This window comes from Astatotilapia calliptera, chromosome 8, assembly GCF_900246225.1.
Source record: "Astatotilapia calliptera chromosome 8, fAstCal1.2, whole genome shotgun sequence".
NCBI classification, from domain to species: Eukaryota; Metazoa; Chordata; class Actinopteri; order Cichliformes; family Cichlidae; genus Astatotilapia; species Astatotilapia calliptera.
In genome coordinates this window covers 3,828,459-3,851,915 of record NC_039309.1, presented here as the reverse complement: position 1 = coordinate 3,851,915, position 23,457 = coordinate 3,828,459, and the positions used below count along the sequence as shown (strand labels likewise).

Genomic DNA, 23,457 nt, shown 5'->3' with positions numbered 1-23,457 from the left:
TGCGATGGGAACAAAACTGTTCAAACCTCTATTGTAAGTCTTTATGAACAAAAAGCAGCGCTGCTTCTTGAACTCAGCACGATGTCTAAATAGAAAGACGAGTAGGTTCAAAATTCTTCCCTTGATTTCTGCACGTTGAACCAATAAAAACACGAGCTGTTGGGCGTTTTTTTTTATACCATTAAGCATCGTACAACTTCAATCAGAGCACAGCAGAGGAGAAACGATGTTGCCTCTGTAGTTTGTTGGAGTATATAGTCAGTATTACACACATGGCTCTTTTATGCTCCATGTTTTTGAAAATTGCAAACGACTGCCTTCTTCCCGATGACGTCGTGTGCGTTGTGTAAGACGCCCTGCGTGCTTCGCTGGGGAGGAGTGAGCAGTTTACCAGATCGCTCAGGCACGATGTTATGACTCTAATATGTCACAGTGACCTTTAACAAATAAGGCCAGGAGATTAATCAAATTTGACTTTCAGTTCTGGTTTCTGGCTTCAACTGGTTATAAAATCCAAATAATTGTGATTAAAGACTTCAACTGCAAAACTAACTGTAGGTAAACCTGTGGAAGGGTTAATAAGAGTTGCATTTGTCTCCTGGTCACTTGGGGCCTTTCACCTAATTTGAAAACTGACAGCCAAATCACCGCTTTCTATTGGCTTCCCTTTGCCTCCATCAGTATGACATCATTTGACAGAGATGGCCACCTTCGCCAGAAAGGCTTTATGGTTAAAAAACAGGTGCTAGTCTTTGCTTTTTTGCTCCCTATCAGAGTACTCTGTGTCCCCAACAGAGCTTCTTTTATCCATTTACTCTCCAAACGAATTTTATTTAAAATGATAAAATGCTTGTGCGTCTGTCTCTTGGATCCTTCTGATCATATAGATAAGATAAAAAAGCAGAAGAGAAAGCAAAAAAACGAATACATTTGGATTAAAAATGTGGTTGTGTGAGTGTTAAATGTTTGATTGGAAGTGTCTGAGTTAGGCTGAGGCACACTGAGGCTGGGTGGCATGAGATCAGGTACAGCATGATGGCTCTGTTTTGGTCACCAGGCTTGGAGAGCGGCCTGGAAGCCTCACACTGCTCAGAAATCTGGGTCACGACAGCCCACAGGCCTGTTGAGGTCTTTGTTTCCTCTGCCCTGCTTCCTTCACTCCATATTTAAAAACAGCGAGATGAATTTTGCAAAGTTTAAACTTGAGTTTCCAGGAGAGACAAGAGAAAATACTGGGGATCTATACAGCTCCCAGAACAGCTGCTCAAACAAGAATTAAGTTCCACCTACACCTTCATTTTAATTATTAAGGGAATTTGTTATTTCAAAGCTCTCACCGCGTTTTAATGAAGTTTAGATGCACCGACAGAAAGAAACCCACCTGTGCTTTATTAAAAACACCCCAAACTGCAAGTAGGTATTCAAATTAAAAGCCCTGAAAGCACATTTTCTCAATCAGCTTCTGACTGGGAACGAAGCGCTCCAGAGTGAACAGTTTCTGCTTTTTACATGACAGATTTTCTATATTTCTGTTTTGTTTTTGCTCCGCTCGTCTCACTGGTGTTCAGTGTGAAAAGGTGCTTCCACGTATGTCCACCCACCAGTCAGTATTTTTGGCAGCTTTTTAAACAGAAATGCCAAATGACAGTTGTGTGCTTGTTTTTGAGAGTGGAAGTCTCAGCAAACTAGAGGTCATTGTGTTTGAGGCTGAGACACCTCTGAGCATGTTCACATTCCCACTCATGAGTAGTCATTGTGGAAAAATGTTCTCATAAACATATCTGCTGTGGCAGGTACCAGCACAAAGGTCATATTTGGTATTTTGTAAAGTCTTTATACGTGGCAGGTTTGGGGATGAGTGCGATCCAGTCACAGACTGTATGAAAAAGATGGTTTTGCAGATTTTCACCACCGTATAAGACTTGTAATTCTGCCTCAGGGTCACGGGGGGTCTGGAGCCTAAGCCTGATGCCGGGCTACACCCTGGATAGATCACCAGCAGGGTCAACCGAGAGAATTCAATTCATTTGGATGCAATTCAGTTTTACTTTCAGTGCCAAACCACTACAACGGTCAACTCAAGGCTGTTTATACAATACAGTAATAAAGAGAAACCCAAAACAAACAAATAATCAAGTGAGCAAGCACTTGGTGACAGTTGGAAAGAAAAACCTCGTTTTAACAGGAAGATCCTGGCTCAGGGAGGGGCAGCCAGTTGGGGACTAATCACCAATCACCTTTTTGTGTGGAGTTCGTGGCTTCCTTCCACAGTCCGAAGACATACAGGTGGGGTTAGCTTAACCAATCATTCTAAATAGTTGTCTATGCCTTTTTTTTTTTGCCTCTCATTGTGTCTAATAAGCACCAATACTGGATTTTCTTTTATGTTTCTTTGTCCATTCATTTCTGGAGGCAAACAGTGATGTAAAAAAAAAAAGCTCCCCTTAGTTGTCTTAAACCTAAAGTAATGAGTCTGTAGGGAGTAGAAGTAAAACGTTCTCAGAAAAGCAGATACTCAAGTAAAGTACAAATTCCTGGAAAAATGAAGTATTTGTTAGGGTCCACCTCTGCTGGAAAGCTGTAGTTTTTTTTTCTAGTTACCTGTAACTGGTTAACTGGTTTTCTAGGGTTTCCATCTCCCTGCTCCCTCCCATCCTGCTGTTTCTCTCATATAACTGCTTTACTTCAGTTATGATTGATTGGACTGAACGTTTGTTTAATTTCACCCAAGTTGACAGATCTTCTATGAAACAGTCTGCACACTAAATCTGTAGTGTGGCTTTTTTACAGTCTTCCTTACTTCACCCCAAACCAGACACTGCAGATGGCCCCGCCCCTCACTGAGCCTGGTTCTACCAGAGGTTTCTTCCTGTTAAATAGGAGTTTTTCTTTCCCACTGTCACCAAGTGTTAGCTTATATGGGGCCATGTGGTTATTGAGGTTTATACTCCATTATTGTAAGTTCTTTAGCTTAGAATATGATTTCAAGGAGCAACATGGCAGCTCATAACAACAAGCTAATTACTGCATAGACACTCCAGCTAAATGCTGAATGAAGCAGTTGCTCTCTGAGCTGTTGTTTTCACCATTTCAGGTGTCCTTATGACAAAGATGCATTGAAGAGTGAGAATAAATAGCGGCAATTCGAGCCACATGTGTGATTTTTTTTTCTTTCTAGAATTGTACAATGGGTAGCTCAGTGCAGTTGGAAAGATAATTATTGATTTCATCTTCTGGAATCAACGCTTTTTAATTCTCTCAGTTCGTTATTTAGATACTGGAAAATATCAACATTCTTCAAGTCCTCCGCTTAAATGTTTGTTGTTGCTGCTTCAGTGATCTATGAGGGATCTGCTGCTTGGTGCTTCTGGTCCAAATGCAATTATGGGAATGACTTTATTTTACTTCATTTGACAGAAAGCTATTCCACCGTGATTTTTGACCATTAGATAAACAAATGTCTCTGTAAGTGAATGAAGTCCTGATTAACAGCATTGGTTAGAATCATTTCTACAGTTTTAGTTTGAAAATTAAACAAAAAAAGGAAAATTCAGGTGGAAAAAAACATGAATTGGAATAAAAAAAATAACTGGAGAAAACTGAAATAACTTTAATGTAATGTAATATGCTTTGTTCATATTGTTTAACATACTGTCATTAAAAATGTCTTAAATGTTAACTTTTTTAAACATTTTAAGTATTTGAAGTACAAACAAACAAAAATAAACTCGAAATAAACATTCAAAACCAATGAAAACGACAAAACTACGACGACACAACAAAAGTTTCTCTTTGTAGGGGTACCCCATATTAACCACATACGAGAGTGTTTCTATTTTAAAATATCACCAAACTGCTCATTAAAAGACAAAGACAGATGACTTTTAACCAGGAGAGCTGAGTGCACGATGCACGGGGGACTGTTGAGTCATTGCTGCTCGCATGTTTGGTTAAGCTTAGGCACTAAAATGTCTCAGATATGGAAGAGACTGTGATTTGGTTACAGACAGAACATTTCGTGATACCAAACACATGCTGGTTAGTAGCTGACAAGTTGACAACAGCAGCACATATTTTGCTGCTGAAGGCAAAAACAGCCTGTGGAGAATCAGCATCAAATACACACACAGTGACACGCTGCTAGACATTTTTATTGGGTTATTTTTCATCTACCCACAAGTTCAGTAGTCCGTGCAGTGACGACTTAACTGTTGTCTGTTTTTTTTCCTGCCAAATATTAAAACAATTGAAATAAAAGGTTCCTTGAAATAGAAAAAGAAGCTACGTGTCGAATAACAGACTTTTCATACACTGCAAAGGGGTCTTCAGAGTACCAGCATCCTTTATGTGTATTGTCTTTCTCACTATCATAAAGATTTGTATGAACATGCCTGACTTTAGTTCCCTCATTCAGCCAGCATCTACATATAAGTGAAAGTTGAGGAAAATAGTGGCCGGTGATTTCTCTCTTCGTTCAGGAAAGACTGGCTCTGATATCAGTCATCATCGAGCATAACATTTATTCAGGCAAAGGTGTAAAAGCTGTGGGCTTTACTTGAGTGGTTTCACCCTTTCTAGCAGATGTTGAACCTGCTGCAGGGATTTGAATTTCCCCTTCGGCTACAAGAGCAGATGATGAGATCTTCAGTCAGTGTTCGAGTCCATCCTGCAGGTTTTTAATGGGACCTGGTGTTTAAGTTCTTCCACATCAAAGTGAGAACATTTTGTGCGCAGCTGGTTTTGTGCACAATAGTGTTTGATCGCAATAGGTGAAACTGTTTTAAACTGTTTTAAAAAGTAAGACTTCGTAAATTAGCTCATGCGTCAGTTCAATAAGGAAGATCTGGATCCCTCATCTTCCTGTTTGCTCGGGTGTTCAGCTGCCAGTCTGTTCTTTACATCACTACCACTTTCCCACGCTGTCAAACTCAAAGCTGTCATCATTTCATTAATCCAGTCGTTTTCTTTCCTGCCTTCTTTTAGCCAGTCAGCCTCCAGTTTGCATCCTTTATTCTTTCCCTCGTAAAGACGAGGCCTGGCGATGTCCATGGTACCCTTAAGGACGAGTTTTGAAACTTCAGTATACATAAATAAGGACCTGGTTTGAGGACTATTAAAATAGTTTCCAAGGGTAGCTCCAAAGCTAGAGACCTAGACCCTATACTGCAGGTGCCCAGTCCTAAATCCTGTCACCACTGGGATTCCATTCTGCCACAATGGATCATTGGAGTCTAATTGCCAAATACATTCATTGATTTCTCTGTCTCAATAAATCATGTTCAGTTCTTCCAGATGAACTAACAATTGCTAGTTTGCTGAAATCATTAAGTAAATGAGGAGATTGATGATGCTACTGAAGGGTTCCCTATAAACATCAAAAATAGGATTGGTTGTAAGGGATTGGACAGTCTGCCTGTAAGATCACTAATAACCCAAACAGTTACCACCATGGACTTCTTAAGGTGGAGCAGTTCACCCTTTTATAATGCGTACTGTGCTTCTCAAACATAACAACAATACAGCTGCTGCTGAGAGATGGAAAAGCACTCTGGGAAGTTTATTTCTCACTTCCAGTTTGGATAAAAAAGAAGGTAGACTGTCGGAGAGCGTTATTCACATACAGTAATGAGTGATTTAGCCGGCTGTAATTAGTGACCATAGAGAGATGGATGTCTGCTAAATGGCTAAAACAGTATTAAATTATGGTGTCATAGCACAGACGTCTTTCATAGACTAACCCATTCGTTTGGACGAGAAAATCCAGTGTCTCTGAAAACTGCTAAACTACACACACGTTAATCTAGGCAGATTAAATTTATTGCACATCTAATAATATTGGAGACAATGCTTTAACATAAGAATTCCTTTGCTTTGCAGGCAAGTAACGCTAAGTTATCCGCTAATCCTAGCTTGTTTGGGCTGCATTCATAAAGTTGAATGAGAGGAACGCAGAGATGCAGATACCTGCTAATTAGTGCTAAATAATCAACTGTTGCACACATTTCTTGGACAGTCTATTCTTTGATGGCTGTTTTAATCAACAATACTATTGAATATTCACTGGGAAGTATTAGACTGTACTTAAACTATCCTCAAATGTCCAGCACGTCTGTCTCCAGTGGATCTAATTTTTCGTCTTTTGAACTTTTTGACAACTATCATCTTTTGATTTGCATATTTTTCCCTTTTTTGGAGGAACGTGTCATCTCAAAGACAGATGACGTTTACTGATCTGATGCCTGGTTGTTAATGAGTTCTTCTTCCATTACTGCCACCTTCTAGCTGTAGGAGCAACTTACATCCCCCTTGTACTGAAAAACCAAAGAAAAATATATATATTCAAGAGAAAACATAGTTGGTTAAACTTCAGTATTTTCTAACTAACTTAAAGGAAATGTAAACATTTGAAAATCATGGTTCTTCCCATCTGTACCTCAAGTTATTTTTCAGATAAACAAATAATCAATAACATGCACACGTGTATTTTTCAGCAGGTACTGTATTTAACCTGCACGGTTGCCTTAACAGTCTCCTGCAGGGCGTGAGAGGTGTTGTCCAAAATGGACATTATCTTGGCCAACAGATTTCTGGAACACTGTAAGCATGTCAAAGGAGCTTGCAAAGAAAAGCGTCTGGACTTCTTTAAGTTAACTTCTTTAACTCTGTAAGCATGTTTACTCGGGAGTTTATGAGTATTGACTTGCTTTTGGACTTAATTTTTGACTCTTCACATTTTCGTATTTCATTTTAATTTCCCAGCTCGGTGTCTTTATGCTTTACCACCTTGTTGGTTTTGTCTTTTTCATAGAGATTATTAGCAATACCAAATCAAATCAAACATCAGTGCAGAAAGGTGGCAGAAATTTGCCCTGACTGGGTCATTCAAATACTTTTGAAGGGTCACACAGGGTCGTACTATGGAACGTATCAATTCATGGGCTCTGACTGAAGGTGACGGATCAGTGCATAAACGCTCTCAGTGTCTGCATCTTCAGGAATCAAAGTAATGCTGACCTGAGCACTGGCTTCCTTCCAGATCAAGTAAAAATGGCAGCTTGTTAATCCAGTGTCTGTGCATTGCTTTAATCCCGGTCCTGGGTACACGCCAGCAAACTCTGCAAGTGAGCCTGTGGGGCTGGTTTTAGGAGCTGCCTGGCCCTGCATCATTAGTATGTGTGAAGTCACTGTAAACATTTGATTAATTGCTGAGAAGCAATTACAAGCAATTAAAGTCCTATTATGATGGCAGTGAAGGACAACGCAAGTTAATCTGGCTATCATCACGATAATTAGCTCATCATTTCCTCACCAGGCCTAATGTACAGAAAATAATAAATAAAAAGGGCAATTTTTGGTTTTCTTGCTTAAGCTTTGCTACAATGTGTGGTCATTTTAAGCAAAGTGGCCTTTGTGTTTTGGGGCATATCATTCTCGCTGTGTAAAAACGACGTACCATTAAACCTCTCAAACTTCATTAGGCACACTTTGCGGTATCACTTGCAAATCTTCGCATGGCGACTGAGTGACAAAGCATTTTCTCTCTCTGTTCTGGTTCTAACCAGTCGGTTTTGTGCTTTGAGCATTTCTAGTGTGGCATTTGCAGAACAAAAAGTCTCACACTCAGTCGTTCTTTTTCTCCCTCTTTCACCCTCCCTGCCCCTCTTCTGTCTCCTTTACTCTTTGTTTTTCTTTCCTCCCCCTCTAGCAACAACCAAACTACTGGAGCTTCAAGGTCAGTGCCAATATTGTGTTTGTGTTTCAGCGTAAATCTGTGCCTCTGTGTGGATTCGTCTCTTAATAGGATAACTCCATTGTGTCTTTGCATGCCTGCTTCTCCACTGCATTAGCGCTGGTCACACGTTGGCACTCACTTCTGCATTTAACTCTTTTAACACTCTTGTGCTGCATGCTGCGACATTTCTCCCTCAGAGTGTTCACATAAGAAAGAAAAAATCCCTGCATGAATCAAATAAGTGCTTTGGTTCACTTTAAACTATGCAAGTAAGATTTCTGATATGCAATTATTGAACACAATATGCCTGTTTCATCAAATATGAGGCAAGAAAAGGTCCAGTTCAGCCTGAGAGCTGCTGGCTGGAGTTTAACTTACTGCTGCTGCTCGCTAAAATTTCCCTATAAAAAGGCACTGTACCAAGCTTGTTATTGGCTGTCTCCAGACCTGCAGATCCCTGCCTACAACTCCCATGTTGTCTGTAATTCAAATTAAGCCTGGTGTTGGTCTCTGATGGTAAAACTAAATCAATGAGAGTTTAGTAGGCAGGATGTGCAGTGGGATTGTCATTAGTGACAGAAATATGGATCAGATTGATTCTGTTCTGCAGGTTGTGCAGATGAATTATTCACCTGTTTGATTGCTGTGATAAATATTTGTTACTTGCATCATAACTAAAGCTAAGATTCCCACAGATTGAGATTTGATGTATGATATGCAAATATGTGCACGCATGTGTGGGGCTAGTTTTGCTGTGCACAGGGTTTTTATCAGCAGTCTTTAGATATATTACCTCTCTGAGTTTCTTCTGTGCAGGTAATGTAAGTGCCACGCACTTTGTGACAATCAATATTTGAGCAACAGAATTAGCTGTTGCTCCATCAAGTTTTATTATCTTGTGAAAGAACTTTATTGCCAACATTTTGGACCTCATCTGTTGAAGGTAGTCTAATTCGCCAAAGCAGAGCGAGGGCTATGATAAGCAGCTGCAAGATGGTGAAGTATAGGGAGTAACTAATTCAGGACCGCCACAATAGCAATGTGGCCATCGGGGAGGTTGGTAGACAATACAACAGCAGTCCCCAACCTTTTTTGCGCCACAGACCGGTTTATGTCCGACAATATTTTCACGGACCGGCCTTTAAGGCGTCACCGATAAATACAACAAAATAAAACCAGTACCAAAACATAGAAGATTTATTCATAACACACAGGAAAAGTCCCAGGGAAACCGAGTTAACGATAAAAACCGTTAAAAACCGATTCACACCCAAGCCTCAGCTCTTGTGGACCGGTACCAAACAACTCACGCACCAGCCGGGGGGGGACAGCTGCGATACAAGACAGCTGGTTTGCAACCGAAGACCAAAAGGGTTGTTTTTTTAGTAACATAGATAACTTCATCCGTTCTCTGAGATGGATAAAGAAGATCTAAGTCTATAAATAGGGGTATCCCACCGAAGTAAAGTCTGTGTAGGAAACATCGTGAAGTGCGATCGTGGCTCAAGAGTTGGGAGTTCGCCTTGTAATTGGAAGGTTGCCGGTTTGAGCCCCGGCTCAGACAGTCTCTGTTGTTGTGTCCTTGGGCAAGACACTTGACCTGTTGCCTACTGGTGGTGGTCAGAGGGCCCGGTGGCGACAGTGTCCGGCAGCCTCACCTCTGTCAGTGCGCCCCAGGGTGGCTGTGGCTACAATGTAGCTGCCATCACCAGTGTGTGAATGGGTGGATGACTGCATGTGGAAAGTGCTTTGGGGTCCTTAGGGACTAGAAATTGCGCTATACAAATACAGGCCATTTAAATGAAGTGTCAGATCGGTCCGATTTTCAGCCTAAGCCTGACAGGTTGTTGACAGACACAAAATTCCTGGATTCAGACTCTGAATCTTAACGACTCTGATGATATTTGCACAGATGCACGTGCACCTGTAGGCAGGGCACAAGGTTTTTAGCACCAGAAGCTTTCTGGTTTTCATTTCCAGTCCGCTTTGTTGTCAGACTTCTTTTGACCATTTGTGTTTGAGCAGCCTCAAAGGTTAACCAGCAATCTTAAAATGTATCTGCATTCATAAACGATGCTTTTATGGTTTTGGCCCGTGTAAATTTTTTGCTTTTTTTAAATTTGTGGTTAAACTCCTTTATTTGAAAAATAGTCTCATTGAAGCTTTTATGACTACAGTGATGTCTGTGTACTGATAGTGTTTTGGTTGTACTGTGGGCCAGCTGCTTGTAGATACTGCAGAGACATAATGTCTTTCCTTATCTGGACAGTTGGAACAGGGTCATGAAACTGCATGATCACAGCTGCTGCAAAATGTCTCTCCCATTCTCCTTGGTATCGAGACAGTTCCCACAATAATGTTTGCTTCAATTCATCTGCATCTCCTCAACAATTATTTCTGCACGAGGTTAATCCTGGTCTCATTGTAAATTCCATAACAACCTTGATACCTGCGGGCTATCCCAGAAGCCCTGAAAAATTTGCCTTTTAGGCTTAAGCAGTCTGAAAGGCGTAGTATCCTCCATCAGTAGAGAACCCACTGATCTGGGAACCATGCATCTATGTTTTAATTTCTCTGTTTGGTCATTGTTTCTGGTCCAGCAAAGAAGTGCATAAACATAGAGTGTTTTGAAATATACTGTAAAAAGATGCAGACTTTGGCTACCATATTTGCTTCAACAGTTCATGTATTCAGATTACATACTCAGTAAGAAAAATGGTGCATTCCATCCATCAGTCCTGTCACCACAAATACACCATTAATCCTCTTACGTTTCCTTTAATACAACCAAGAGGCCAATTTAACATTTTGAGTCTAATTTCTTAACATCTAGCGCACAGATTGTCTTTAAATTTCCAGCACGTTTTCATTTCCCTTTTTATCAACTTTCAGCAGAGTTTGGTGCCTTTAAAGGCTATGTGTACTTTCTGTGCAGGCATAGGCTGTGAAGGATATAAGACTACCTCTTGGAAGTGTGAACTTTACATTTGGCGTTCTCTGTAGCGGTGAGAAAGGGATGAATGTGACCTAAAGCTGGAGCATATTACCTTCTCATGCATGGATGGATGGATGGATTCAAAAGAGTGATTCGGACCTCAAGCGAGCAGCAGAATCATTTTCTCGTAGAAGTCTTTACACTCACGGGGTCGCCCTCTGGTGGCCCTTAGAAAGAATGAAGGTGTAGCTCTTTACACCTTGAAACCTTGCATCAGAAGGTAGTGAGGGTGGTCTCCAGCTGTGCAGTTACCCTTGGAAATACAATGGAAACTATTCTAACCTATTAACCAATTAAAAGGTAAGAAAACTACAGGTGCAGACGAGGTCATCAGATGTCGTCTTTATGGGGGAAACAGTTAAGGGCTTCAGAGCCCATGTTCGTATTTCCCTGTGATGGGCTACCCTGGCTTTTACCCAGTAACATCTGGGATAGGCTCCAGCCCTCCCAGGACCTTGAACTGATTAAGCAGTTCAAAATACAGTTTGATGACTGCATTCATCTTTTAAATACAGTTTATACACAATTCAGGAACCTTATATAAGTGTAGTTAGTAAACCTTAGTAAACCTTTAGGTGTCATTATCAGGCATCCACTCCCTTAAACGTATTTATAAGACATTTTTAATCAGGTTATTTCAGTTCAAGGTGCTTTAAGAATGATTCCCATGAAGAATAAATGTAAAACAAAAGAAAAATTCTAGTTTAAAGTAGCATATAATATTTTATTTAACATGCAGCAACTGAAGTAAATAAAATAAGATAAATAAAAAGAAAAAAAGAATAAAAAAAGATTAGCTAAATGGAAGCCGTGAAGTCATTAATCATGCCCTTTTATTCTTTGTGGTTTTATTGAATGCAATCTGGACTCAGTTACACACTTAGTGACAGAAAATATTAGAGATAGGATTAGTTGACATGTAGCAAAAATCCAGAGCCAAATTTAAACCCACGCTATCACAAACACGCGGTCTGCTATCCAAGATTTTGAAAACACTCAGAGACCCCTGAGTGCGCCCTTATTGAATCCAGCCATCGGAATGAAACCTTGTTTCCGGCTGGAGTCGGAAATTTCACCAAGCGCTGGCGAGGCTGCAATGCAAATAGCATGACATGAAAGGATTAATTTGAAAACAGGCCCATTAGTGGTCATCACTCACTGCCAGCTTCAGCGGCTGTGGAGCTACCAGCTGGTTTCAAACCGAGGAACTTGCTCCCACTCTGTGAAAAATTATATAAAGTGACAGAGCGAGTTTACATCCAGCATCTGCAGACAGCGTTTGTGCCTTCAGCTGTGTTAGCACAGGCACGTTTGAAGAATGTCACTTAAGTTCAAGTGTCAGCTAAATAATAAGAAAACGGATCATTCAGGGCGAGCTGGAGTGTGGGCAGACTCCAGGTTTGTTGTGCGTCTGTTGTTGTGTGCAGTCTAATCATAGATTGTTGCCACTGTGACATCACCCATTGGTTCTGAAGCCTCGGCGTTACCATTTTGGCCCCTGCTATGTTGTTGTTTTAGAGCTAGTAGCAACCATATACAAGTTATTAGCTGAGCTTGGTTAGCAAGGTGCATAGCTGTAGAGCACAGGTATCTAATTATTGCTAAATACAGACTGATTGGACAGTCTTTACCACACAGAAAGCCGTATTATTTGTCACACAATCCAAATAAAATGTTCCAAATGGCACCAGCAGCACAAAAACCTGTTGGGAAATCTAGTTCTGTGTCTCGAATTAGTGGACATGAGGCAAATCTTTAACTTTTAAGACTTAAAAATACAAAAATGGGTTCATTATAAAAATCCTCATACACCATACAGATGGTCATATGTAAAACTATCCATAGAGGCTAAAGCTGCTTTTGGTCCCAGGCTGTGAACATATTTATTTCTGCTGAAAAGTTGGACATTTTAACATGTGAAGTATTTGGACGAACTTGGTTTTGGAGTCAACCTCATGTGGCTGTTAGAAGAACTGCAGGTCCACTTTGGTTTTTATTTTTTAGCCCTGGAGGTTGATGACTGGGTGTAATAAGTATCACATTTCCTGCAAATATGTCCAGAGGATCAGCAATTAAAACAAAAGTCACAATAATTAATGAGCTGATCTTACTAAATGAATTTCAGGTGATTTAAATTGAGCTGGAGGCAGCTGCTACAGGCGGCAGATGTTCTGTGTGAACACTCCTGCTCCTGTTTCTGGCCCCAGACAATAACTTACTCTGATGTTTGAAGTTTCCTTTAGCTTTGAATTTATAATTTTGGGTATTTTTATGTTTCATTCTTCACCTCATGCACATTTCTGTACCTATTTTGTGCATTTTGCTGTGTGTGTTTCTGTGTGTTACTAGTCTGTGCAGCCACCAGTTGTACATCTGCGTGTGCTGGCCAGGACACTCTTGCAAAAGAGATTTTTAATCTCGAGAGTCATAAAGGTTTAATAAATAAAAAAATGAATAGCGATAAATAGATTCCGCTGAGGATTTATGTGCCTCAGTTCTTCTGAGATATTAAACTTTAATAGCAAACAAAGAAAGTGTCTCCTATGAAATTAGTTTGGAATTGGGATGCTGTTTATGAAAAGAAAGAGTGCTTTTGGCCCCACAACAAACCATTTTAACCTTTAGTATATAGATGTGGATTCAAGTTCTTCAGCTCACATAATCATATCAACACTATTAATGACTAGATAAACTGAAAGTAGATGAGAAAACAAAGCAGTTTTTTCAGACTTGACAGTTGGAAAATAGAAAAATGCTCAAAGTTAAGTTGTTTTGTGGAAGAAGAATCAAATTTCTTTACATCTCGGCCATGTAAGGATCAACATGGGACTAAAATGCATTATTAGTTCCACATCAGGCTTGAATAAATTATGCATATTGAACGGACCCATGTGACCCTTACTTTCATTGAGCTTGTGTTGTGCATGTGCTAACCTAAGCACTTACTGCAGCTTACATCATCTTAACCATAAAATTACTTGATAATCTGAAAGGCATCCTTGCATACCTACTGCTGATGCAGCAAATCTGAACTCTGCTCAAGGATTTTCTGTAATGGAACAATGAGAACACTGCTGCTTTTTGAATTAAATGGGATGTGAAATGTCAAAGGATAAGGTTGAAGGGATAAAACCAAAACTAACAATGAACTTGTGTGTCTGCATGTGTGTGTGTGTGTGTCTCGTTCCTCTCTGCAGTGGAGCTCCACCGCTGTCCAAAACAGCTGTCCTCTTTACCATGAACACAGCAAACTGTAGTTTATATATAGCACCTGCACAACATTACACAAATATTGTTGTCAATACAGCAGTAAGGATGCTCTGAATTAAAGTTTCTGGCCCTGGAGCAACCTTAAAAACAAAAATCAAGGTCAGTGAAATTTTATACCTTCATTTGTAGAGAAGTTAAAGGTTGTGCTGCTAGTAAGTCCAACTCATTCACACCAGGTAGCAGTTTGCAACATGACAGAGCTGACCACGACGGCTAATATGTTCATACCCTCCCCTATGGCCACAAAATGTAGGTGTGACTGCAGGGCAGACCCAGAGTGGACTTGCGAGGTTATCTCTAAGGTGGCTTTGGAAAAACTCAGCATTCCCTGGAAGAGCTGGAGGCAGTGGCTGAGGAGAGGGAGATCTGAGAAGCTGTGCTAAGATTCCTGCCTGTAGGACCAGGACTCAGAGACCCTGCAGGATGGAGCTGATAAACTATCTTTGCTCTGTCCAGCAAAGCACCTAACCCATAAATAACCCCCAAGAAAAACACTGTGCAAGTGCAAACAGTTACTTCACTGCTTCTCTTTGCATTCACTGAACAAAGATGACACGTAGAGAGGTGTGCCTGCAGCAGGACTGCAAGACCTCACACTTCCAGGCTGTATAATGAGTCTTTGTCCAAAAAATATCTTGACTTTTTTTTTCTGAAGTCCCTACTTTTACAATTACCTAAAAACGCTGTATAGCACTACTTGTTGGTAGAGAGGAGCATTCATGGTTCCATCAGTTACAGCAAGTCGTGCAGGTCCTGACTGTAGGACAGCAGCCCCAACATCATGTTTAACTGTTGCGGTGATGTTTTTTATTAAATGTTGTTAGTTTTAGTCCAGATGGAACTCAAAAGTTGAACCTTTTAGAAGATTTGTCTCTTTTCAGTCCACAGAATATTTTTCCCCCCAATTTTTTTTTCTTTGGCAAAAGTTGAGCTGTTGTTGTTTTTCATCAGTCTCTTTCTTATGGTTGGATCATGAACTCTGACCTTAACTGAGGCAAGTGAGGACTGCAGTTCTTATTCTGGGTTCTTCTGCTGGGTGATGCGTTGATGTGCTCTTGGAGTAATTTTGGTAGACAGGCCACTCCTGGGAAGGTTCACCTTTTTTCCAAGCTTTCTTGGAATTAGCCACCTTAAATAGCTATTTTGCTAACTACATTAAGGGCCATGCCTGCATGCCTGTCTGAGGTTGCCTTTCTCTATGACCATAATGTTCTCTAAGACAGCTGTTTGTACATCAAAGTACAAGCAGAAATTTCAAGCCATCAGCCTGTATATCATCATACACTTTGCCAGTTTTCCTTCTCGTCCCATTTGTACTCACCACTCAGTTAGCATACATCTTGCCTGGACCTTGTCAGACGATTTAACATAGCCTACCAAACATATTGTTGCTTTTGGTTCAGTGAGGACTCTTTCAAAGGAGGTCAAACTTCTCTAAGAACTATGGCTCTATAGCTTACCTGGCACTATGTTAGCATTCACAGCATGTCTTTATCCTGTCTTCCTTCTCTCACCCCAACTGGTCGCAGCAGATGGCCCCGCCCCTCCCTGAGCCTGGTTTTGCTGGAGGTTTCTTCCTGTTAAAAGGGAGTTTTTCCTTCTTACTGTCGCCAAAGTGCTTGCTCATAGTGGGTCATATGATTGTTGGGTTTTTCTCTGTATGTATTATTGTAGGGTCTACCTTACAATATAAAGCGCCTTGAGGTGACTGTTGTTGTGATTCAGCGCTGTGTAAATAAAACTCAATTGAACTGAATTCATCAACTTCTGCTAACAGGTGATGTGCTCTGTCCCTGGGCCGCCTGAAGCCCTAAGACATTTAGCTTTCATGATATGGTGTCCTGAATGTTGGGAGCTCTTTTGGTCGCATAATTCCCACTATGGGCGCTGCACGCCGTTACCTAAACCCTCTTTGACAGAATTTTCTTTAAAGATATTTAACAGGAAATGGATACTGAAGCAGCAAATTAATTCATTCATAACTTATGTGCAGTTTTTCATTGCAGAATGTTCAGTGGTCAAATATTCCCACCCTGCGAGAACCACTGCTCAACAGCTAAATTCACTGTTGTGCTTTTTAAGAGAGCAATAATCTGAGAATAAATACAATTATTTTGTAACAGGCGCTCAGTTAAGTCACAATGAGGCAAAAGCATCAAATTGAAAGGCACTGGAATTATCCTTGACTATACATGAATACACAAAACAAACTATTATTAGTGTCAGACGATGTGGGAGGGCTTACGGATTGATTAAAAAAAACATCCAAGTTGAGTCATTTGCAGAAGTAGCACACAAAAATTGTCGATTAATCCACGGCTGAAAATAGTCCTTAGCTAATCGAGTATTTCCTCCTTTGTGCTATAAGTGCCCATCTGTTTGTAAAATGACTGTGCCTGTTTTCATAAAATGAAAGTGTATATTTAGGAGTATTTCTTAAAGACTTCCAGAAATCACTGAGCTTGAGAGCTGAGCATCAGAGACAGGGTAGGGACAGATGGGCACATTGTTGGTTTGGGTTTTTTCAGAGGATCGTCGACAATAAGAAATTAGAGTGACGGCTTTATCCTTTAACGGGGCGACCGTGGCTCAGGGGGTTGGGAATCGCATCTGTAACTGGAAGGTCGCCGGTTCGATCCCTGGGCTCTCTGTCCTGGTCGTTGTGTCCTTGGGCAAGACACTTTACCCTACTTGCCTACTGGTGTTGGCCAGAGGGGCCAATGGCGCGATATGGCAGCCTCGCTTCTGTCAGTCTGCCCCAGGGCAGCTGTGGCTACAACTGTAGCTGCCTCCACCAGTGTGTGAATGTGAGAGTGAATGAATAGTGGTATTGTAAAGCGCTTTGGGTGCCTTGAAAAGCGCTATATAAATCCAATCCATTATTATTATTATTTAACACAGACAGACAATAACAAATGCTCGACTGTGCTGAAAGTGCTTGAATATCGGTGCTTAATTACATATACATCCAGCATATGTACTTTGCAAAAATAGCCTCTTTTATTTTGATATATGGCTAATCTCTCGTGTTACAGTTTGCATCTCGTGCTCCTTTCGTCATGTACGTTCACAGTAGCTCTCTCGCTGCCTCGTCTGTTTAGCTGGTGACAAACACACATGTTGGCTTTTTTCCCATTCTCCCCCTATTTGTTGCTGGTCTGCTGCCCATACAGGATTGGTTATCGCTCCTCTTCCTCTCAGGGAGACGGGGAGTCTCGCCTCCTCTTCTGATGCAATAGAAACCCCTGCAGCAGTGCACCGCTGTGCTCATGTGTGTGAGGCTGTGTATGTGTTTAATAGTCCCCTGCTATTCCCCCTTTGATGTCTCCAGCTTGCTAAATGCACACAAACATCGGTGGCGCTCGTACTGATTGGACGCAAGCAAATGGGAATATAGATTCTTATATTATATCACACATTTCCTCTCACATGCTCCCCTTGCATGAGGATTTTCAGCTCGTCACCGGGGCTGAACATGGATTCAAACACCAGGCAGCAATTGCTGCTGACAGTGTCAAAGACACAATGGAGCAGAGTGCTGCATAATTCTCCTCTTTTCATCACTCCCAGCCTCACTTATACAAATATTAATGCTGCATTTTACATCTCTTGTCCGCTTGTCTTTCTGTCGAGAGTGGCCAGAGTAATCACCGCCTATTGTCGCTTTTTCTTTGCCTTGGTGTTTAATTTGGGGCGGGGGGGTGGACCATACTGTGGGGCTTAGATAGGGAGTGGGGATCCTACTGAAGCTGCATCCAGTATTGCACTTGTTCATCAGCCTTCTTCGTTACTGAGGGAATGATAATGGGGCCTACTGGGATTATTTTGTAACCATAGTGACGAAGCAGAGGAAATGTTTAAATATGCATACCTGGCTTTATTACATCTTGTGTTCCTCGAACCTCACCGATGTTTATCAGGTTATGTCTGTGTAGCTACTAGATTTTGTCATTTTTATAAAACGGATCAAAAATTTGCATGTTTCATGTGAACAGAAATATTTTTCTGTGGATCAGTTTTAAAAATATAACGTGTACATGTGAACGTAGCTCAAGGCTGAAGTGGCACAAACGGCAGTTCCTTCGGTTGTCGTGGGCATGGTTGGTCTTATTATTATTATTATTATTATTATTATTATTATTATTATTAAATACATATATTATTTGTCACATAAACAATACAACATATAGTGAACATGCAGTGAAATGCTGGTGTCCGAGCTGCGGGCAGGATGCAGTCGTAGGGAGAGAATTTCATTCATTCAGCAGGGGTCCAGAGAGGCGCTTCTCCTCCTTAAAAAGAGCCAGTTGAGATGGTCCCCTCCTGGGTCAGGTGTTCCAGGCATGTCCTCCCAGGAGGAGACCTGCTGGAGAAATTATATCTCTCATCTGGCCTGGGAATGCCTCGGTGTTCCCCAGGATAAGCTGGAGGAGGTGGTTGATGAGAGGCAGGTTTGGACCTCTCTGCTTAGGCTGACCTGCGAGTCGTCTCGGGATAGGTGGAAAAAAATGGATGGATGATTTGTTTGTTATTATTTTAGATGTTTTTCCTTTTATTGGGATGGTTGTCATATATTATAGAAAAATTATATGCACAATGCACCACACATTTCAATGGCAAATTATTAGTTTTTTGCATGATAACTTGTGATAATTTAATAATGTGTCTTTGTATTTAACAGCTTATTTCAAGCGTTTTTCTTCTTCGCTATCATTTTAGAGTTAACGTGTTCATAAGCAGCACTTAAAGGATGATAAAAGATGATTAAAGATTAAAGACAGTTTTTGATATTGTCCATAAAAAAGTAATCAAAATTTATTTTGATATGTGAGTGTTTCTTAGTTTTACACTAATTGTTTCATTTTTTTCACCAGGAGCATCCCTGTTAGATTAGTGTCTGCTAGGAAGCTAAGTGGAATCACTGAACTGGACTTTTCCAATGTGTTATTGCCTTTAAGAACATTTTATAGTCTTTTTCTCTTCTCAGCAGTCTCGTAAATGTTTCAGTAATGAAGAGAATCATCCACTAAAACTTTTATTTTCATTCAAAGGACATTTTTTAAAGGATTTGTCTCTTTTGGGAGCCCAGAAGCATTGCAAGACACTTGTTCGTCTTTCATGAGTCTTACACAGAGAATATGGCAGACAGAGCAGTTTCCATACAGAGACATCCCCAGACTACCCGTGCCATATTTGTCCCAGTGAGCTAGCTCATCTCTAATGCATTCAGACAACTGCTTCTGTGGCCCTCGTGCTGTTTGGCTGTTGATATGATGCTTGGTGGAAAATCGCTATTCCCCAATCTGACTCGGAGAATAGCCGGAGCGTTTTCCGCCGCTAAAAGGCTTAGGAGGCCGACTGCTGCAGCGCTCCCCGACTGGCACTGCGCTGAGGCACGTGGCCAGAATCACTTATTGACACTTCACTGCCATCTGCCAAGACTGCGAGGTTTGTTTAGCAGGCTGAACTCTGTGGAAAGCAATAACTGGATGAGAACTTCCCTCTAGATTTTATGTGAAAGAAAATGATCCTTCACTTTAGGCTATATAACTGAAGTAATGTAGAGATGAAAGGCTGTATTTACACCCCAGACTTGGCCGGCTGTAGGGTTCACAAGGGTTTTTTTTTATTATTTATTTTGTAAATAAACTAAAATCGGGTCACATACACTTTGATGCTAAAGTATAAAAGCTCAGATCAAAATACTTCAAAATTGTCAATAAGGAAAATCCGAGCAGGGAAATGAGCAAAAGGCTCCCTGCTCTCATGGAGGTTTTGCCTCTAACTCGAAAACAAGTGCCCTTGAGCAAGGCAATTAACCCCCAGCTGCTCCTGCGAAGCTGCTCTGTGGGAAATAACAGAAGACTGCGGCTATATCGGGCAGCGCACCGCTGAACACATCACGCGTGCTCCTCCTTCACCTGCCTCTCCCCCCTCGGGCTGTTGTTGCAAAGATGTGCGGCCTGCCGACTCGCATCTTCCAGCCGAGGCTGCTTTGTAAAAAGTCCTCGTATGATGTGGCACCCAAACATGCCGTTAGGCGGGTAGGGATTGGGATGCTCTCATTTGTGAGTCTCACTGGAAAGGAATGCCACGGCATGTAGAGGTAATGTCCATGAAATTGCTGGGTCCAGGGGTGTGGCAGCTGTGTCAGGGGTGGGGGCTCTGCACAGCTGTGCACAGCTGCATCTTAAGTCAGTATCTTGTGTGTTAGCTGGTAGTAACCATTCAGAGTTGCCACACTGAGGTTTGGAAAGCATCAGAAAGAGCTGTGAATATTTTTACAGAAGCCTCTAAAGAGATCAAGGTGAGGAGCTAATGAAGCTGAAGCTCTTTTCATGCTTTTAAACAAGAATCTGGAAGTAGAGGTAAGGGTCAACTGTGCTGAATAGAACATGATATTTAGTGTAAATCTTTTCAAAAACTCAGTGAGAGGTTTTTAAGTTATAAGTAGCACGATATTGTGTTTAACTTGATTCATACTCTTAATAACACCACATGTTTTTTCTGCCTGGTATTAACTGAAATTGTTTAACATTAGCTGAACTGAGAGTCATGTTTCAGCTCGCACTGAGGTAAAAACCTCAATCTGCCATTTTCTTTCCTGCAAAGAATAAATGTTGTTTTCTATAACACTTACAAAAATGTCAAATGCACACTTGCCACCATGACACCAGAAAGGCTGTTAAAAAAGATTAAAAATCAAAATATTCACACTCTGCTCCTCACTTGATATTTTCTCTTTTTCAAACTGTTCTCTGTACCAAGAGATGGTTGTGTGGGAAAATCCCAGTAGATCTGCAGTTTCTGAGCAGCCAGTCTGGCACCAAGAACCACGCCCCCCTTCAAAGTCACTAAAAATCACCTTTCCTCTCTATTTCCTTCTACTTAGCAGGTCCTCTTGACCACTTCTATATGCCTAAATGAGCTAATTAGTGAGAAAATGTTAGTTTTAAGGAATCCTGGAGTCCTGCCAGTCATGTGACAGAGCTCGAGGGGCACCTTGACACTTGAACTGTCTGCATTCCCACCACATTCGCCCAGATCCCTGCAGAGATTCCTGCTGGTCTCTGGAGGATCACTGGGGGAGTTTTAAAACAGTAGAACAGCACAGGAATGATTAAATATGGTGCTCAGGTGGGGATAAAAGGTCAGACAGAGGTCTGAGGTGCCTTGACACAGAAATAGTTGAGCCAAAATTGATATCCAACAATAGCCAACCAAGTCACCATTTTTCCCACATCATTCTTCCATTTTAAATAATCAGGGTGATTGTGTTGGCTCAGGATTGTTGCCGTGATCATAACATCGCACAGAGTTCACCTCTCCCCGTGCTGGCAGTAGGAACAGACCTGGTGAGCAGCCAGCTGCTTGTTTATTGTCATGGAAAAAAAGACACAGCAGATGACTAATGTTTCAAGATATTAAATTGATTTCCACTTAAATTAATATATCATATTTCATGTGACAGATAAGAAGTGGCTCGTTACTGATAAAGTCAGGGAGAAAGCAGGTTTTTTAAGTTACTGCCTCGTGTTACAAGCTGTTGAACCACAGACTGTGTTTCACACAGGACCGTAGAGTCCTGCGCAGGTAATGCATCATGGTCTGAATCTGGTGTTTTTTTCTTTAGTCATTAAATAGTGATAAAGCCCACACATTTCCATCTGTGCTGGTATCAAATTGTTGGTTTGGTGCAATTGAAAGCCGGGTTTACACGAGTACATTTAAAAAGACATGAGCTCAAACTGCAGGTGGCTGGAATAAACCAGGCTATCCTTTGCAGTACAACACCGAGGAGCATTTTCTACATAAAAAATGTATTAATGGAAAGTTGACAGTTTTATTCTGTAACGGCTCATATAGTCTGACAAAGGTGGAACAAGTGAAATTATCCACGTTGTCTTCCTTCAGTGATTACAGTTCAATTTGAAAGAGAAAGCCATGTGATTATGTGCACCGCCCTTCTGTGCTCATGAAATTCATTGAATCTCTCATGCAAGAAAACGTATGCACTGGATGCTTCAGCTTTCAGGGAAGACTGATGTTTAAAGCACTCTGTGTAGCTGGATCGACTTCACAGACCTTTGTGTCCATTGCAGAGTAATAAGACTCTGAGAATGCCTCCTTAAGCAAGGAGCCTGAATATATTCAAGCTAAACAGAGATAAGGACAAAATTTATTGACTGCAATCAGTCAGTCCAGTGTCTCAGCAGGGCTGGAGCCTGTCCCGGGTGTCACTGAGCGAGTAACCCATTTTATTCATATTAGGAATCATTTTTTATGTAAAACAATAGCTTATCCTTATTTTGAAGAGCTAATGCTAACAAGCTTGATTAGCAAGCTGTGTTCATGAATTGTATATGAGCAAGCCACAAACGCCTGCTAATTAGCGCCGAGTTGTAAACCATCCTTCCTTCCAGGACTTCTGCTGTAATTTCTCCAGCATGCCCTGGGGTCTCCTCCAAGCTGGACATGTCTGAAACACATCACTGTATAAACACATCACTTTATGAACACATCACTTAATAATTCATTCACAGAGCAACAACTTGGGGTTCAGTGTGCTCACCCTCTGGCCAGGAGGAGCAACGCTCTTCCACCCCTGCTGGAGCCCCGCTGCTGACACCGTTCCCAGTGTGTGTAATAATAATCATTCACAGTTTATTTGGTGTGTCCTGCACCTCTGCAGGGAGGATTCATAAACTGGTCACTTAGTTAATGCAAAAACAATGTAAGTAGTGATACACGATGGCTAAAAAAAATAATCTCTGTTGGAGTAGTAGAGTAAAGCAGCAGCTTGTCACTGAGTCAGGCAGAAGGAGAACTAAAGGTTATGTGGTTTGTGTATAAGATCAAGTCACTGAACTGAAACACTCTACTGTGTTTGCACTGATGGTGCTTTCTGGAGCATTTTAATGAAATTATTTCACCATTCCTGTGGGCTGCTGTGTGAAACAGACCATCCAAGAGGTTTGTGAGTCAGATTTAGTGAGTCGAATTATTGCATTTTATTATTCTGTTGGGGATGAGTTGGTACCCCGAGTATCACGGGGCCTTGTTCATGAATTGGGGGAAGAAGGAAGGAGAGACTAACTATGTATTGGTTCGGCATCTGCACTGATGTGCTGATGCAACACTGGTCTGCTGTGGTGAAGAGCGGGCTGAGTGTGGAGGTGAAGCTGTCGATTTTTGTTCCTCACTCTCAGTTATGGTTATGAGCTCTCGCTAGTGACTGAAAGAAAGAGATCACAGACACAAGCGTCCATCCAGAACGTCTCCCTGGATTATGGGCGGTGTTATTGGAATGGAGATGGTGTTTCTGCCTCTAAAGTGTTTGTCAGTATGCAGGCTGAACCTTTCTCCTTCAGAACCCACACATCATTTAGCCTTTGATGCTACGCCGCGACATCAGAAATGATTTCAGTAAAGCACGAGATGAAAAGAGTTGCTTTTAATC

General features: G+C 41.2%; 1 protein-coding gene across 8 annotated transcripts in view; it reads left to right on the top strand.

The window, feature by feature from the left end:
• The window catches only part of srcin1b (SRC kinase signaling inhibitor 1b), a 145,553-nt gene that overhangs the window by 71,890 nt on the left and 50,206 nt on the right, over positions 1-23,457 (top strand). For all 8 annotated transcript variants that reach the window (XM_026177945.1, XM_026177946.1, XM_026177944.1 and 5 more), the window contains one exon: positions 7,706-7,732. In XM_026177945.1, coding sequence (XP_026033730.1) covers positions 7,706-7,732 — 27 coding nt within the window. The remainder of the gene's footprint in view (positions 1-7,705; positions 7,733-23,457) is intronic.